Source organism: Calidris pugnax, unplaced genomic scaffold (genome assembly GCF_001431845.1).
Source record: "Calidris pugnax isolate Ruff unplaced genomic scaffold, ASM143184v1 scaffold15, whole genome shotgun sequence".
Taxonomy (NCBI): domain Eukaryota; kingdom Metazoa; phylum Chordata; class Aves; order Charadriiformes; family Scolopacidae; genus Calidris; species Calidris pugnax.
The window spans coordinates 1,024,078-1,039,420 of NW_015090774.1; the positions used below are offsets into that span (position 1 = coordinate 1,024,078).

The 15,343-nt window shown below is 35.9% G+C and overlaps 1 protein-coding gene across 6 annotated transcripts in view; it reads right to left on the reverse strand.

Moving 5' to 3' along the window:
* Positions 1–15,343, reverse strand: part of PALLD (palladin, cytoskeletal associated protein) — a 201,736-nt gene that overhangs the window by 117,158 nt on the left and 69,235 nt on the right. For all 6 annotated transcript variants that reach the window (XM_014944088.1, XM_014944081.1, XM_014944096.1 and 3 more), the window contains 6 exons: positions 12,728–12,906; positions 10,367–10,433; positions 9,694–9,799; positions 8,666–8,740; positions 6,450–6,591; positions 6,120–6,143 (listed from right to left, as the gene is read on the reverse strand). In XM_014944088.1, the coding sequence (XP_014799574.1) occupies positions 6,120–6,143; positions 6,450–6,591; positions 8,666–8,740; positions 9,694–9,799; positions 10,367–10,433; positions 12,728–12,906 (593 nt within the window). The remainder of the gene's footprint in view (positions 1–6,119; positions 6,144–6,449; positions 6,592–8,665; positions 8,741–9,693; positions 9,800–10,366; positions 10,434–12,727; positions 12,907–15,343) is intronic.

A 15,343-nucleotide genomic window follows, 5' to 3' on the forward strand; every position in this document is an offset into this window, starting at 1 on the left:
ACTTCCCGGCAATCATCAGCTGACGAATAATTTCATCACAAAAATGTGTTCCAGAAAGCAGCTCTGAAATGCTGTTCTCAGGGCCTTAAAACATATTTAACACTTGACTAAATGAATACAAAAGCATTCTGTTCACTGAAACATGTAAAATGCTTAGGCATGCAAGTACTTGACTATTTTGTCAGTTATTTAGAAAGAAAGATTACATTTTACAGAGTAATCCTTTCCCTTTATGGTTCATGAGTCCATTAGAAAGAGTAATCTTTGGTAAGACAGAAAACCCTTGCATTTTAACAAATTTTGTCCCTGGCAATGTGTTTACTTCAGAATGTTTCTATGTATTACATTAAAGGCAGAGTAGTTCTTTTATCTGCATCTTTTTCTCCAAATGTGATCATTAGTTTCCTTCACTGTAATGCACATACAGTCCTGGGAAATAAACGTGGTCTTTTATTAGCAATTGTTCATCATGATGTAATGAACAGAGCTATTTCTATAGATGTAGGTTCAAAGCCGTAAGTTTTCTGCTGCACAAAGACAACGGGTAGTCACAGTGTTGGTTTCCTGGTAAAAATCCAACCAAACACAACCCTGCCATCTCATAGACAATTCGTCTCTTGCTCTTCCCCTTTTTCCCTAGCCACCAGGTGTTTAACTCCAGTTCAACAGCAAAGAACCATGCCCATCAGGTAATGACTTCTCATTTAGGTATTTGCCTCTTTTATATAAAGGGAATGGAGAAGTGTGAAAATAGAGAAGAACTGAATATGCAGAGTAGCAAAATAGATGGTAGTATTGCAGCCCTGAAGAAGAACTTGCAATAACGCAATGAAAAGCTCATTTAATTTACTTGTTTCTGGTATCACTATTGTATACACCTTTACCCAGCCAGGCAGCAGTTCTGGCTTATTTGATAGGCTTTATGCCACTCAGAAATGAAGAGACAAGTTTTTTAAAGATACACAAAACTGACTATGTTTGAAGATACTTCAAACAGCACTTACAAAATACTGAGAAGAAAACGGAACAACAGCAAATATGATTGTGGGCAATATAATGCAGTTTTAGGGTATAGAATCTAGGTTACAGCATATGTAATCTATCTAGCCAGTTCAGGTACAATAAACAGGAATATTGCTATTGCAACATGGACTTTAGTCCCTAAAAGGAGAAATTAAGCCACTTATCAGGGTCAAGAAAAAGTTTATGCTAAAGCTTACAGTAAGGCAGTTATGATGCTGCAGATGTTTAAGCTAGCTGGTCTGAAGTTGTCAGGTGTACACATCAAAGCTGAAATCAACGTATTCAGCAACGTGACTGTGACGATTAATGTACCTGAATAAGCTTTAAATATTTACGATTTAAGAGAAATAGCAGCATCTTCAAAAAAAACCCCACATAGTACAAAAAAGATCAGAGGTTTACTTTGAATTTGGAAGCAGTCAGACTTAAGATGGGGTCACTGAAGGTCCCGAATTCTGTAGGCATCTTGGGAGTGCAGAGCACAATTGAAAATGTGATTGACCAGCAATAGTGCATAGGTTGATTAGACCATGTTTAACGAAGGATAATTTTAGCCTATTTTCAGTTTTTCTCTTCATTTGGCATCTTGAACTGTAGCTCATTGGAGATTGCTCTCTTCAAGCCTCTCTTCTTTTCACTAAAAAATGCAAGGATCCAACATGCACGCTAACCTACTGGAGTTTCTGTGGTTTGAATTTCATCAGCTATCAGAAAGCTGATTTTCTTGGTGTGAGAAGGCAGTAAGGATTTCTATAACATTTGCCATATATTTTCAGTTTCAAACATTATGCAGAATTAGGGGGGGATTTCCAAGGCAGTTAAAACTCTGGAACACAGCAGCTAAACAGGGAACAAGACAGCACAATCCAGGAGAAGTGATGACTATCTTTTGAGATGTTTTTGGTGAATATGCACAGTATTGTGCGTAGGAAAAAAAAACGTGTATGTGGCAATTCCCTGGCAATTTAAGAAAAATTACTTCATATAGTTTTCTTCTTACATGCTTTTAGACAATTGTTTTAATGTAATTCAATACAGTTTGTGGCTGCCTCCAGACAGCTGAGTAATGGTCAAAATATCAACAGCTGGCAAATGACTCCATGGGATTTTTCATTCTCAGGCAGCCTGCTCTTTGAAGGATTCAATCAGTACAAAGTCAAAACGTCCAAGAAAGAAGTACAGAACAGGTAATTTGACAAACTGTGATGTTGGCTTTAAGTAATCTGACTAGCTATTAATTCACAAAGCAGTCTGGAGAGATTTGTGATGCAAACTGATTTCTGTCTAGACAGAAAAAGGAGTGCAAAACACATTAGGGTAGATAGAATGTACCCAAAAAAAGAAGTCAACCCTCACTCCCCTTGCTTCTTAATTACTTACCTGTATGAATTCATGGAACATTTTTCTTTTAAATCATTAGTACTGACCTAGCAAAGGATAACCAATGCTTTTGAGAACTATGAAGTGTTTATTGATGATTGGAACTTTGGTTGATAACCAGCAATTAAAGTCACACTACAACTTATTTACAATTTATGTAAAATTCCATGGAAGTTGTACCCTTGGAAAAATCTTTTCAAATCATATCCATCTTTCAAAATTCTGAATACTTATCTAGCATACCTAGGGCTCAGTACTGGGCCCATTTCTGTTTAATATCTTTATCAATGATCTGGATGAGGGGACCATGTGCACCCTCAGTAAGTTTGCGGATCACACCAAGTTGGGCGGGAGTGTTGATCTGCTTGAGGGTAGAAAGGCTCTACACATGGATCTGGACAGGGTGGATCAATGTGATGAGGGCAATGGTATGAGGTTCAACAAGGCCAAGTTCTAGGTCCGGCGCTTGGGTCACAACAACCCCATGCAGTGCTCCAGTCTTGGGGAAGAGTGGCTGGAAAGTTGCTCATTCGAGAAGAACCCAGGAATGTTGCTTGACAGCTGGCTGAACATGAGCCAGCAGTGTGTCCACGTGGCCAAGAAGGCCAATAACATTTAGCTTGTATGAGAAATGGTGTGGCCAGCATGACTAGGGAAGTGATTGTCCCCCTTTACTCAGCACTGCTGAGGCCGCTCCTCAAATACTGTGCTCAGTTTTGGGCCCCTCACTACAAGAAAGACATTGAGATTTTGGAATGTGTTCAGAGAAAGGCAACGAAGCTGGTGAAGGGTTTAGAGCTGAAGTCTTATGAGGAGCAGCTGAGGAAACTGGGGCTGTTTAGCCTGGAGAAAAGGGGACTCAGGGGAGACCCTATTGCTCTCTACAACTACCTGAAAGGAGGTTGGGGAGAGGTGGGGTTTGGTCTCTTTTCCCAAGTAACAGGTGATAGGACAAGAGGAAATGGCTTCAAGTTGCACCAGGGGAGGTTTAGATTGGATATTAGGAAAAATTTCTTCACTGAAAGAGTTGTCAAGCATTGGAACAGTCTACCCAGGGAAGTCGTTGAGCCACATCCCTGGAGGTATTTAAAAGACGTGTAGATGTGGTGCTGAGGGACATGGTTTAGTGATGGACTTTGAGATGCTAGGTTAGCAGTCGGACTCAATAATCTTAAAGGTCTTTTTCAACCTAAATGATTCTATGATTTTTTCTCTATCAATCTTCCACACATATTCAACTTCCGCATCATATAGCAGCAGTGTGTTTGCTTAGGAACAATTTCCTCTGCAGGTACTGTTTTGTCTGGCTTCTTAAGTATGAGTTGCATCACAAACCAGTGCTGTACCTATTACATTTCTGGTACGCACCCAGCTTCCTGTTGTGGAAATTTTAAGATCCTTCATGACATCCTAAAAACCAGTGTTACTTATGACCAGTATTACTACTAATACACAAAATGCTTGTAATTTATGCCAAAAGGAAATATTTACATTTTTCCCAAACTTTATTTACATTCCCTTTAGCACAGAGTCAATTCCTACACAAATTATCCAATAAGTGCACTGTCATAAATTTTAGTGGAGAGTAAGACACTGCACATTATTTAATAGGGCTTAGTAGGAACTGATACATGCCCAAATGTTACAGGGATAGTAATTAACTCAATGAATCCAGGGAGAACAAAATACCAAACAAACTCTTTCACAGGTTTTGGGTAGAAGGAAAGTGCTTATAAACATCTAGTACAACTTTCTAGTATGGAAAAAATAAAAAAAAAGACAGGCTGCTGTCAGGCTTTCACTACTGTTACGTCTCTTAAACCACAACAATACAGATACCAAAATACTATGTTGAGATGCCTTCCTACTCTTGCCTTGCCACCTCCCTTGAGAGTGGTATGAGATACCTTGATATAAAAGAATTTTTTGTACCTCTGAAAACTCAAGAAATGCACCTTTTGTATAAGGATACATTCCCTAGTACTCTGTAGAACACTTCAGGTATCTTCCTTCAGGGTCTGCAAGCTAGCCAGCCATGGGAAGAAGAGCATTCAACACCATGACCATGCTGCAGGTATGTGAGAGGGCTAGCAAAGTGATCATCTTTTTGGACTCAGAAACGCACCTTCTATTTCACATTTCAGACAGTAGTTATGAAAGGAAATTGTTAGCTTTGTGAACTAGCATAAACACTCTTACGTATCCCACAGTAATATCTGTCATATAGGCTATATGAACCTTGCAACTAATATCACTGAAAAATATTTAGTTGTCTGTGAAAAAAAATCTTCTAGCAAGAAGCTTAATATAGGATTTCTTTTGTACTCAACTATTGACACAAAGGAATTGGAGCCTTTTGTCCCAAGCAAACAAGCACTTCTCCTCTCTACTTGATAATACTGCATTCCTACTTTAAAATACTTTGTTCATCTAGCTTTATACACATTAGGTTGCCTAAAGAGGGTGAAGGGGTAAAAAAAGATTACAAAAAATAAGCAAACTTTATTCATGATTGTGAGTTTTGGCAGAACAGTTTCAAATTAGATTTTAAATTAAAAAGAAAACCCCTTAGATATTCTAGTAAATTTAGACTTCATAGAAAGTTTTTCATAAAGTTTCAGTCCTTTCAGATACTTTCTATCATGTTAAACGAGAAAGTGAATGCAGTTCAAGTGATTTTGCAGAAAAGATCCCAGTAACAGTGAGCTAGATACACTAGGCACTACTCTCATAGTGCCAGTGGATTGAGTCTAGAAACAACGTTACAACTTGGATGGGAAATAAGTTTCTCTGGGAAGGGGAAAAAAGTAACCCATTGATCTTACTATTTTTTTAAATATATCAAGAAATTGGCTAAGTTAAGAGACTTCTTTTGTAATATATATTACAGGAGAATGTTCCAAGAAAGATACAGAATTGAACATATATCAACACAGATCTGTTCTCCTTTATTTCTTTTAGTATCCAAAGGCTTGATATGGTATTGAAACTCTCCTCAAACTGTACTGTATTTTAAATTACAACTTTTAAACCTTAAAGTTTGGGTTATGATTATGAAATACCAGTACCTCACTGTTAGAACTCAGGCATGTTTTAAATCCTCATTAGAGGTTAATTTGGTTTTCCAGCACTCTTCTTTCCTTCCCATGGCTCACATTTCAAGCCTCCATAAATCAAATCATTCAGTCACATGTATTCTGGGCATCAGCTGTTACTAGAGGTGATGATGCTGCACACCACAATTAATAATATTAACTGCCAGGATAAAGCATGCATGTATGTGCACACGTGTGTGTGTGTGTTTATCTTTTACTTGCATTTAAGACACCTCAAATCTGCCAAGCTAGACTGGCAAAACCAGCATTCAGTGATTAGCTGTTATGAAACTTTTATGAGTGCAATTTGCGTAACGGAATTTTGTGGGATTTGTTGTTTTCCTCAGTTGCATGTAAATTGCTTATTTCCTGAGAATGAAATTTGCTTCAAAGTTTAAGCTGTGATACTCTCCTTGCTGGTCTAAATGGAATTTACTGTTTAACTAATAAAGGAATTGATGTAAAGGACAGCATAGAGTATGGGAGGTGTGATAAAGAAACATTGTCTTTAAGGGGGTTTCATATTACCAACGCTCAGCAGAAACACTTTTCTGTTTATGGCTTCAGTACAAACTCAAAGAGCTAGTGAATCAAGAGATTATTTTTTCATATGATTCTTACCAGGTTCAGTTGCAGATCGTGGCTCTGCGTGTGACATCATAAGGAGAAGAAACAAATGAGAAAAAATGGTATTAGAGATTACGTTCATAAAAAACAACATACTGAATGAAAATATTATACTGAACACTGTAGACAAGAACAGAATCTGTGCAGGCACATTACAAAATAAGGAAGACTTAAGTTGTCTGTTGGTAGCAGTAGTTCAACTATTACCTCTAGCTGTTATAATCACTGAAATGCAAGGAAGTCCAAAACTCAGTTCTAACAGACTAATTTCACAATCTTTCCTAACCCTGTATCAAAAGTAGCCACTTCAGATTATTGCCTTACTTTTTTGGAGAATTCTGAAGTCTGGAGAATCTTGAATTTCGACGCCCTGTCGAAACCACTTAACATGAATGGGAGGGGGTCCTCTGACCCTGCATTCCAATACCACAACTTGTCCCTCAGATGCTGTGGAGTTTTGTAGCTCCTGAAATATAACAATGACAATTCAAATGAACTGGGAGCATTTTGCATTGTTAAAAACAGTCTTTTCATCCCTTTGTAGTTCAATTTATTTTATTGTGTCATTACATTTTTGCGATAGATATTTTCTATGAGCTGTATTTTTACGCTCATTAAATTTAATCTATCAGCTATATAGTTAAAAATGACTGAACATGTTATTTCAAATACATTCTTAATATGACTAAAGATGGAAAAGGTGTAGAAACATTTAATTCCTCAGACCATCACAAGCAGGTAGTTACAGTCTGACCTTTAATTTTTCATTCTTCTTCTACAAAGTGAAATGAAAATTCTGCAACTAGCTACACATTGATTGACTTGGTCCTGAGAGAGTAGCTGCTGCTTTCAGGTCAACCTCTAGAATGTGAAGTTGCTTTTCCTCTGAGCCATTTATAATCAGCCAGGCAAAATTATATAACACAAACGTCATTAGGATATATTAGCTTACATATGGATAGATTGTGAGACAGTATTATGGCTGTAATAAATTCTTGTCCACATCCGAAAAAAATCAGGAAGGGTCTAAACATTTGATGGTTTAGAAGCACAGTACTTTTAAATAACAGAATTGACAAGAGACAGCCACTATTTTTGCCTTTGTTACTCATTTTAGGATTATAAATCAGAGAGTCCTTCTAACTGTACTGTCCATCTAACTGTACTGTCCATCTCATTCTCTTTCCAGTTTATCGATATAGTTTTAGGTCTCGATGCAGCAAAGCACTTCAAGTTAAGTCTAAGATCAGAGTTAATCCTAGTTATTATTCATAGATCTCCAGTTAAGCAAATAGATTTTGTTACATGGAAACCTAAAATCTTTGGATTGTTCCCTGCAGTTTGTATACAAAGAAATTTGTATACAAAAGGATAAGTATATTTTTTGTTGTTTGTATCTGGTTCATTTCTTCTATAATTAAAGTTGATTTGCTATGTCCCAAATGCCTAAAGCCAGTAAATACTGGATTTCAGGGACAAGAGATATGAGGATTGGGAAAGAACAGTGGAGTTTTGATTGCTTTGATTGATAGCTTCTGAATCAGAGCTGGATTTCTCCTGTTTCTCACTTCTACTAGGGATTTGCTTGCCTTCCTATCTTGAAGTAACCACATTCTTTAGCCCCTTACACCTCCACTGTTCACCCTCCCATGATACCTGCAGTAGCAGTGCAGAATTATGAGGGACAGATTCAGACTTCCTGACATGAGAAAGGGATATGATAGAGTCAGGCCAGACAGGCGGGCAGAACAGGGGTTGCTCTTATCTCTAGGCAGAACTACTTGCTGTTCCATACTACCTTTGAGTCAACTCTATTTTATTGAAGTAATAACCAGAAATACCTTCTTCATTTTGACTTCAACAAGTGGTGACTAAATAATAGTTACTGCTATGGAAGTAATGGTTTTGAGTGAAACGGTTTGAAATGAAAATAGTATTTTTGATTAAAGTTGTACTTTAGATCTGAGGTAAATATGCTGTCCTTCTTTTTGCTGGTATGTAAGTCCCAGTTCTGAATTTTCATTTGAGATGAATATGAAGATAAATATTGACTTAAATAATTACTTAAGAATTACTGAATAAAAGTAATTGGACTTCTAGCAAGTCTTTACCTTTTACAAGGCATGCCAACGAAGAATGAACTGCTTTTTAAACTAACGTATCTGCATGGATTTTTATCTAAAACAAAGTTAAAAGGCCGGTGTTATTTGTTCTTGTCAGTAGATAAATTTTTCTGAATGAGGTTTTATCATGACTGTGATGTGTAATTGGTGCCTACCTTGTTTTATTTTACAAAGCATGGGCATAAGATGAACACATACAGAATATGCATGTAATTCTAGTAGTGATTTTAGTAGTGTAGAAGGCAGAAAAACTTTATTGTTCCAGTGGAAAAGTATTTTCTTATGAATTCATTAATACTGAAAAGGATAATGAAAACCGCAAAAGTTATAACATGATCAAACATTCCTGCATTAGGATATATAATTTCCTCTGGACTATAGGAGTATGATATAAAAATCATGATGGATAAAACATACCTTTGTAAAAATGGGCACAGAATAGATAGGCTTAGGTCCATCCACACGATGCAAGTACGAAGTAGGGCTTTGAACCTGCAAAGCAATTCAACAATGCTATAAAAATGGAAAGAATATTGGTTTCAGTAATATGGCCTGCATGCATCTATGCAATAACACAAACTCTCAAATGCACAGTCTTACAGTGCTCTTGTTCTAGCACGTGTCTAAAGTGACATCACTGGTTCACATCTGTTATATTTCTGAAATTAAAATGCAAGATTTAAAGACTTTTATACTTCCCATGAGAATTTTGTATCCCACTGTCTTTGCCTTGACATATTTTGAGTTTGACTCCTGTTAATATCATTTAAGTCAGTCCTTTACACTGAATCATTTTTGCCTCTCCTGTTACTACATCCTTGACTGATACAGTAATAAATAAATCCAGGTACCAAAAAGCTTATTAATGTTAGCCAAAAGAAGGGGAAATAACTTACCACTTACTGTCTAATGGAAACTTTTATTTTATTTGTATTTTATGATTTATATGTGACTTTAAGTCATCCATAGTGGCATTAAAACTTAGTATAAACTAATGAACGTTGATTCTCTACATTTAACTTCTAGAGAGCAAAACTTTATTTTCTCTAAAAGGCTCAGAGAAATTAAAGCCATATTTAATTTAATTACAAATTTAAAACTTTTGCTAAAAAATACTGTAGGCATTCATTTGTGTTACAGTGTTGGAACTGGAACAAGTCACTAATTAAATGATATACTCTGTAATTTTCATCATCACCAGATCTTTCAGCTGCTCACATGCTGTGTTGACACACGCTGTTTAAGAATCTGTATGTATATTTACTTTTATGCCACATTCACTAGGTATATACTTAATTTTTTGAAAGTACCATTCTTATTATATTAACATAAATATGTAGTTCAATAATATAATTCCTCAATATGGCAAGTTTTTCTGGACTTAAAAATTTTGAAATAAAATTTAAAATACTTCTCCTAATTTAAAAATTGGTATCTAAAAATACCTGCTGACTGGGCACAGAGATAGGTTGAATTACAGCTGTGGTGACTCCAGACTTTGGTGTAGAAGACCCTATTGTCAAGGAAACAGAGGTGGTTTTCTTTTGGGCCCTGAAAAAAAAAAACACCCCAAAACCAGTGAACACTTCATAACATCTGAAATCAGATTATGTTAGTTTGTAACCAATAAGCCACCTTGTATTTTCTACATCTTTAAATCTGTCATTATCAGCTGAAAAGATGAACAAGCTTGAATAGAACACAACCTTTGGCTAATTTACACTTTCACATGCAATAAAAAGTGCTGATTTAAGATACAAACTAAAAAGCGTTTTGTTTCTTTAATGTAGGTCTCTGCACGTTTTCTTTTCTTTGGGAGGCACACGGTTGAGTGATTACAAATGAAGAATTGGTGAACTTAAAGTTACTCTTGAATATGAAAAGTTAATATGAACAAAAGAGTTGTCAGGGTCAGGCCAGACTTCTCTCATAGAGCAAGCACGTTAATGCAATCTACAGGTATAATACTACACTTTTATATCGCATGAGGAAAGGAGAAAAGACAAGACATACACAAACATACCCCAGATGTTTATTCAGATTGAAAACTACCAAAGGTTTTCCAGTGTCCCTTATTAAGAATACTAGCACAGCTTTGTTCCTACTTTGCACACTTACTGTGGCATAGCTCCAGATTTTGATTTGAAAATTAAACTTTCACTCTCTGAATCTGTGGAACTGGCACCTGGAAAAGAAAGTATTTTCAATAATCTCATATCCTTTTACTGATTTATTTAATGTTTACATTCCAAAGAAAAAACTGTACTACTTCTGCATTTCATTGCAAGAGCTGAGAACTCTGTAATAAACTACTGCAGTTTTTCTTATCTGATAAAAGACTGTAACTATGTACTTTAGACAGTTACAGAAATCATAACCATGCTGATTTAATTGCAAACTGTTTTCCCTAGGCTCTTAGCTGTCTTCCTTCATATTGAAGAATAAAGAAGAAGAAGAAAAAAAAGCTGACTACTGCTACTCTACTGGTAATGTATAATTTTATTTACTTGAATGTTAAAACTTAAAGTTTAAGCAAACATATGGCTTTTACTCAGATAACAAATCTTCAACCTTAAGTAAGAGCAACTCAGTATAGCAAGACATTTTCAGACTAAACTTGCTATCCATGATCTTCACAGTCAGACTATTTATATTAACCTATACATAATGTTTATGAACTGGTGTTTCTTGCCAGTGGAAGTCTTGATATAACGTATGTGTTTGGCTTTTGAACTCACTTAAAGAAAATAATATGAAAGCATTTATTCACTTTCTCTTAATTTCTCCTAACAACTGGTACTTCATACAACATTTATTCCAGACATTTATGCAGTAGATACTATTCCTCAAAGGATCTGTGCATACATTTGCATAGCTGTATTTGTAATACAAATCATAAGCAGTTTATAATCACTATGCATAGTGTAGCATAGACTGATTGCAATGAAACAAAACTTGGACTGAGGCACCCAAGTACCCAATTTATTTACAAAGTTTAGACTACAAAAATCAAAGAAATAAGTAGCCCAGAAAAGGTTAGAAGAGAGAAGCAATTGTCAAGTGAGCAAAGTGAGTCTACATGAAAGTATTTCACTTGAGCAAAGGGTAACTAGGTTTTACATGGCTGGACCTGCTGCACAGAAGGAAGTACGAGGCATCGGTGTCCTCAAGGCTTTTAATGTACAAAGCAATGCTTTGGTGACATTCTAGTTTCCTTAAAGATCATAGAGTAGCAGCCTAACAACTTGTACAATTCTTTCTCTTTCAAATTTACGTATTATAAAACTTCAAGATAGCACTTCCATGTAGTAAGACTGCCAGATCTTAAAAAAGGAATTATTTGCTGCATCTCTATACCTACCTGTTTCTTTTTAAGTGTTGCTTCTGTTATTATAACTTTACATAGTATATTTATACTATTCCTGAGTATTTCTGAAGCCATGCTTACTTCTGCAAATAAAAATCTTACTAGAATCCATAAGATTCAGAAAAGTCTTGCCGATTTTGCTATTATATGCCAATGTGGGATAACAAAGTTCTGAGAATGAAACACAATGAAAGAGACCCTACGAATGCACATCTGTCATGATTTAGCTAATTTATAGTGAAAAGTTTATTGCTTAGTTAATCGAAAGCTATTTAATCATTTTGGTATGGTATTATTCAGATTTCTATGAGTATTTCTTGTATTAATTTGTTTTATGCTTGCAATTAACCATTTAAATTACTTTTAATGAGCTACAAAACAGATAAATGAATACATATTACAAAAATGTTTGAAAGATGCATGAGTTAAAATAAAAATCAGTATTCAATTAATATAACCATGCCTAAAATACAGTCCTCCACTAAAAAAACCCTATTTAATAATTTTACTTATGGTCAAGTTACTAACTTTCCTCAGAGAAAAATAATACTTGAATTATGACTAATTTTGAAAACAAGAAATATTTTGACTATTACTGGCACTTGATTCTGGACAAAACCAGTATGACTGACTTTTAACTTCACTTAAAATCAGTGTATCACATTTTAAGAATTATATTACATTTATCTGTGACTGAACATGGTTCATTTGGGGCAGCCACATTTAATTGCACTGGGCAGAAGTTCAGAACCAAGACAGAGATTACTCTATCATGAAAATCGTTATTGGTATCACCAGTCAAATCTTTGATTTACAGAAGGTACTACTTAAAAGCTAACCGTATGTCAAAAGCTCTGCTTATTCCTCCTTTTCCATTCTGTATCTTACTTGTACCCTAAATAAATAGCAATCTACCCACTGATTCTTGGAACATTCCTTGAAACACCTGAATTAATGTGATGTGATGTTTGAAATGTGTTGCATTAAAGGGAAACAGAGAAACACCATAAAAACCACCAAAGCAAATGTAGTCTTAACATACAGAATCAAGAGTAAACTTCAGCTTAGTTATTTTTTCCTGTATGTGTCAAGTATCTTATTTCATCTCTTACCTTCAATGAATATTTCAGCTGATGTACTATCTGAACCAATGGAATTTGAAGCCAGACAAGTATAACGTCCAGTATCGTCTTCAAAGGCTTCTGCTATAATTAGTGAATGAAGTCCTCCACTTCCAGAACGGATCTGAATGTCAGGCGTATTCTGGAGTTCTTTTCCTTCACAGAACCATCTACAGCCCACACACATTTAGAAATACAAAGAAAAAAAAGAACATAAATTATTGGTTCAGGCTCATCGCACACAAGAAGACATTACATTCTGCTGCAAAAATCTAAATTGCTACTGAAATCAGCACATGGTGCTTTGAAGTGTTTAAGGCATTGGCAAAGAAATAACTTGCAGGAATACGCTTTGTTTAAAAGGTAGTGAGACATTTCTGAATGCTAAGAAAATTGTACACACCTACAGTTTAAAGCTATTCACTGTCCTGTTTTGGTAGAATTCCTGCTTTCTGCATATCTTATGTAATGGCTTGTTTTGACCACAGTCTAATAATTTCAATTTAACTTGCTACTCCCTTCTTCCTAATACTCACCGATTGTCTACACAGGATGTTTGATTTTTGTCTGTCGTGCCCAGTCAACCTAATATAATCCCGCGGTACAGGTTCCATATTGCCAAACGTTAAATAGGTTTACTCCTGCCTCAGATCAGGAACATAAACTGGTTTTCTAGCCCTAGATTTTTACCAGTACCAAAAACGTATACCCCAACAAAAGGGCTGACTTTAGACACAGGCAAAACATACACTTATCTTGGGTGAGTTATTACTAGGTAAAAGTACAGCCTATTTTGGTAACACAAGCATTTTCCAGTGCAGGCTGCCTGAAGCCCTAGCATGTTCTCGGTCCACATTGCTTCCATGAAGGTACCAGGTCCCATCTCTTTTCTGTTTGATGCCCTCATATCAGCTAGTTCTATTCTTATAGGCTACTCCCTGATTTATTTGAATAAATATTCAGCAAGTCTGAGAAGCAGATCATTCTTTTTTTAGCAGGGGCTGCTATGTATTTTTGCAAGGGATGGTAAATTGGTGAGTCATCAAAGGAAAATCATTAGGAAACAGGCTTCCTTCCATTCTTAAATTTTCACTATGTCCTGAAAACAAATTTTGCCAAATCCTTCCGAGCTCCAGCCCTACAAACTCTGAATTTTATCATTCTTCCTTCCCTTCCTCTCACCCCATAATCTTAATCTGTGCTTTTCTATGTGTCTTCGCCCTCTTTTCCCTCTTCTTCCTCTGCCACCCCAAAGTTGTGGTGAGGATAAAGACAAAATGAGTAATTCTAGACTGTAAGCAGCAAAAGTCATCTTTCATTCTCTTTCTCCCCATACACTTTTAGGTGTAGTATCCTTACTGTAGTAAGGATTTTTTTTTTTTTTAAGAAAAATATGTAACGACAGAAAGTTATGGAGAGACAATTCCAATTAAAAGATGACAGTATTTTAAAAAATAATTTTAAAGACTTAAAATCTGCTACCAAAAAAAAAAAATCGGTATTTTTCCTTTAGTTTGTACTGAAGGTGAGTATTTTTGCAGTTACACTCCAGGAATACTTTTGAATTAAACTTTTTTCCCCTTCCCTGTCAGATGATTTTCCCCTACCCCCCAAACCAAAGTAACCTCAAGGAGTTACAGAACTCCCCTACCTACATATGTAAAGCATGCAACACTACAGGATGACAGATACCACACAATAACTAGCAGAGACTAGTCTTTAGAAATGAACTGCCTCACTTTTATTGCTCTTCTTTCTTAAACTACATGTAATTAACAGAAATAAAAAATATGTTACAAAGCTTTCTTCTGAAAATATCAGATAGCAAAACTTGAAATTTCATACTTATTTCAGAAAGCAGAGTTAAGAAACCTAACAGATTTACACGTAAGACAGTTCCCTCTAAATAACAGCCAGAACTATGGGCAAACCCTCTGTGTTTATGAACAATACATCTATTATTCCTGAAATCAGAAAAATAGTGGCATTAGTTGACAGTGGCATTAAAACCATATGTAATTAAAAGACTAACAAGTTCCTTTTCTGTCTTCTATTGTGCCCAGATATTGCACACAGAAAGTATCGTTTTTGGAAGGAACTAACAAACTTCCATTTGTTTACTCAGTAGACCCCTTTGGCCTACTTTTACAACCATTGGGCTCGCAGACAAATCTATTCTGTCAGCTCGACTGCCAAAATTAACATTTCTCTTCCCCCTCTTCCCCTCCTTTCCTCTCTTGTCACAAGTCCTCCCTTCTCCTGGTGTGAGGACCTCTGCTACTATTTCTACTTATTAGACCTTCAGAGTCCTAACCTCTGTGCAGCCTTTCCTAAGTTACATTTTAAACGATATGCACAAGAGAGAGGTTAATTTAATTTCTAGACAATCACAGACAAGAGCCTGTAATATGAGGCCTTACTTAGCCATTAGTTCTATTTTTCTTTCCTTTCCAGAAACATCCTGCAAAGGAAAACCTCTCCTCCAAGCCTAATTATTTTCTCAGATAGATCCTGTTTCAGTTTCATGCAAGTTGTATGGCTTTCTACTGTCTCCCAAATTCCATGCTCACAAAATGTTTAAGAAACTGAGATAAGCATATGAACCGA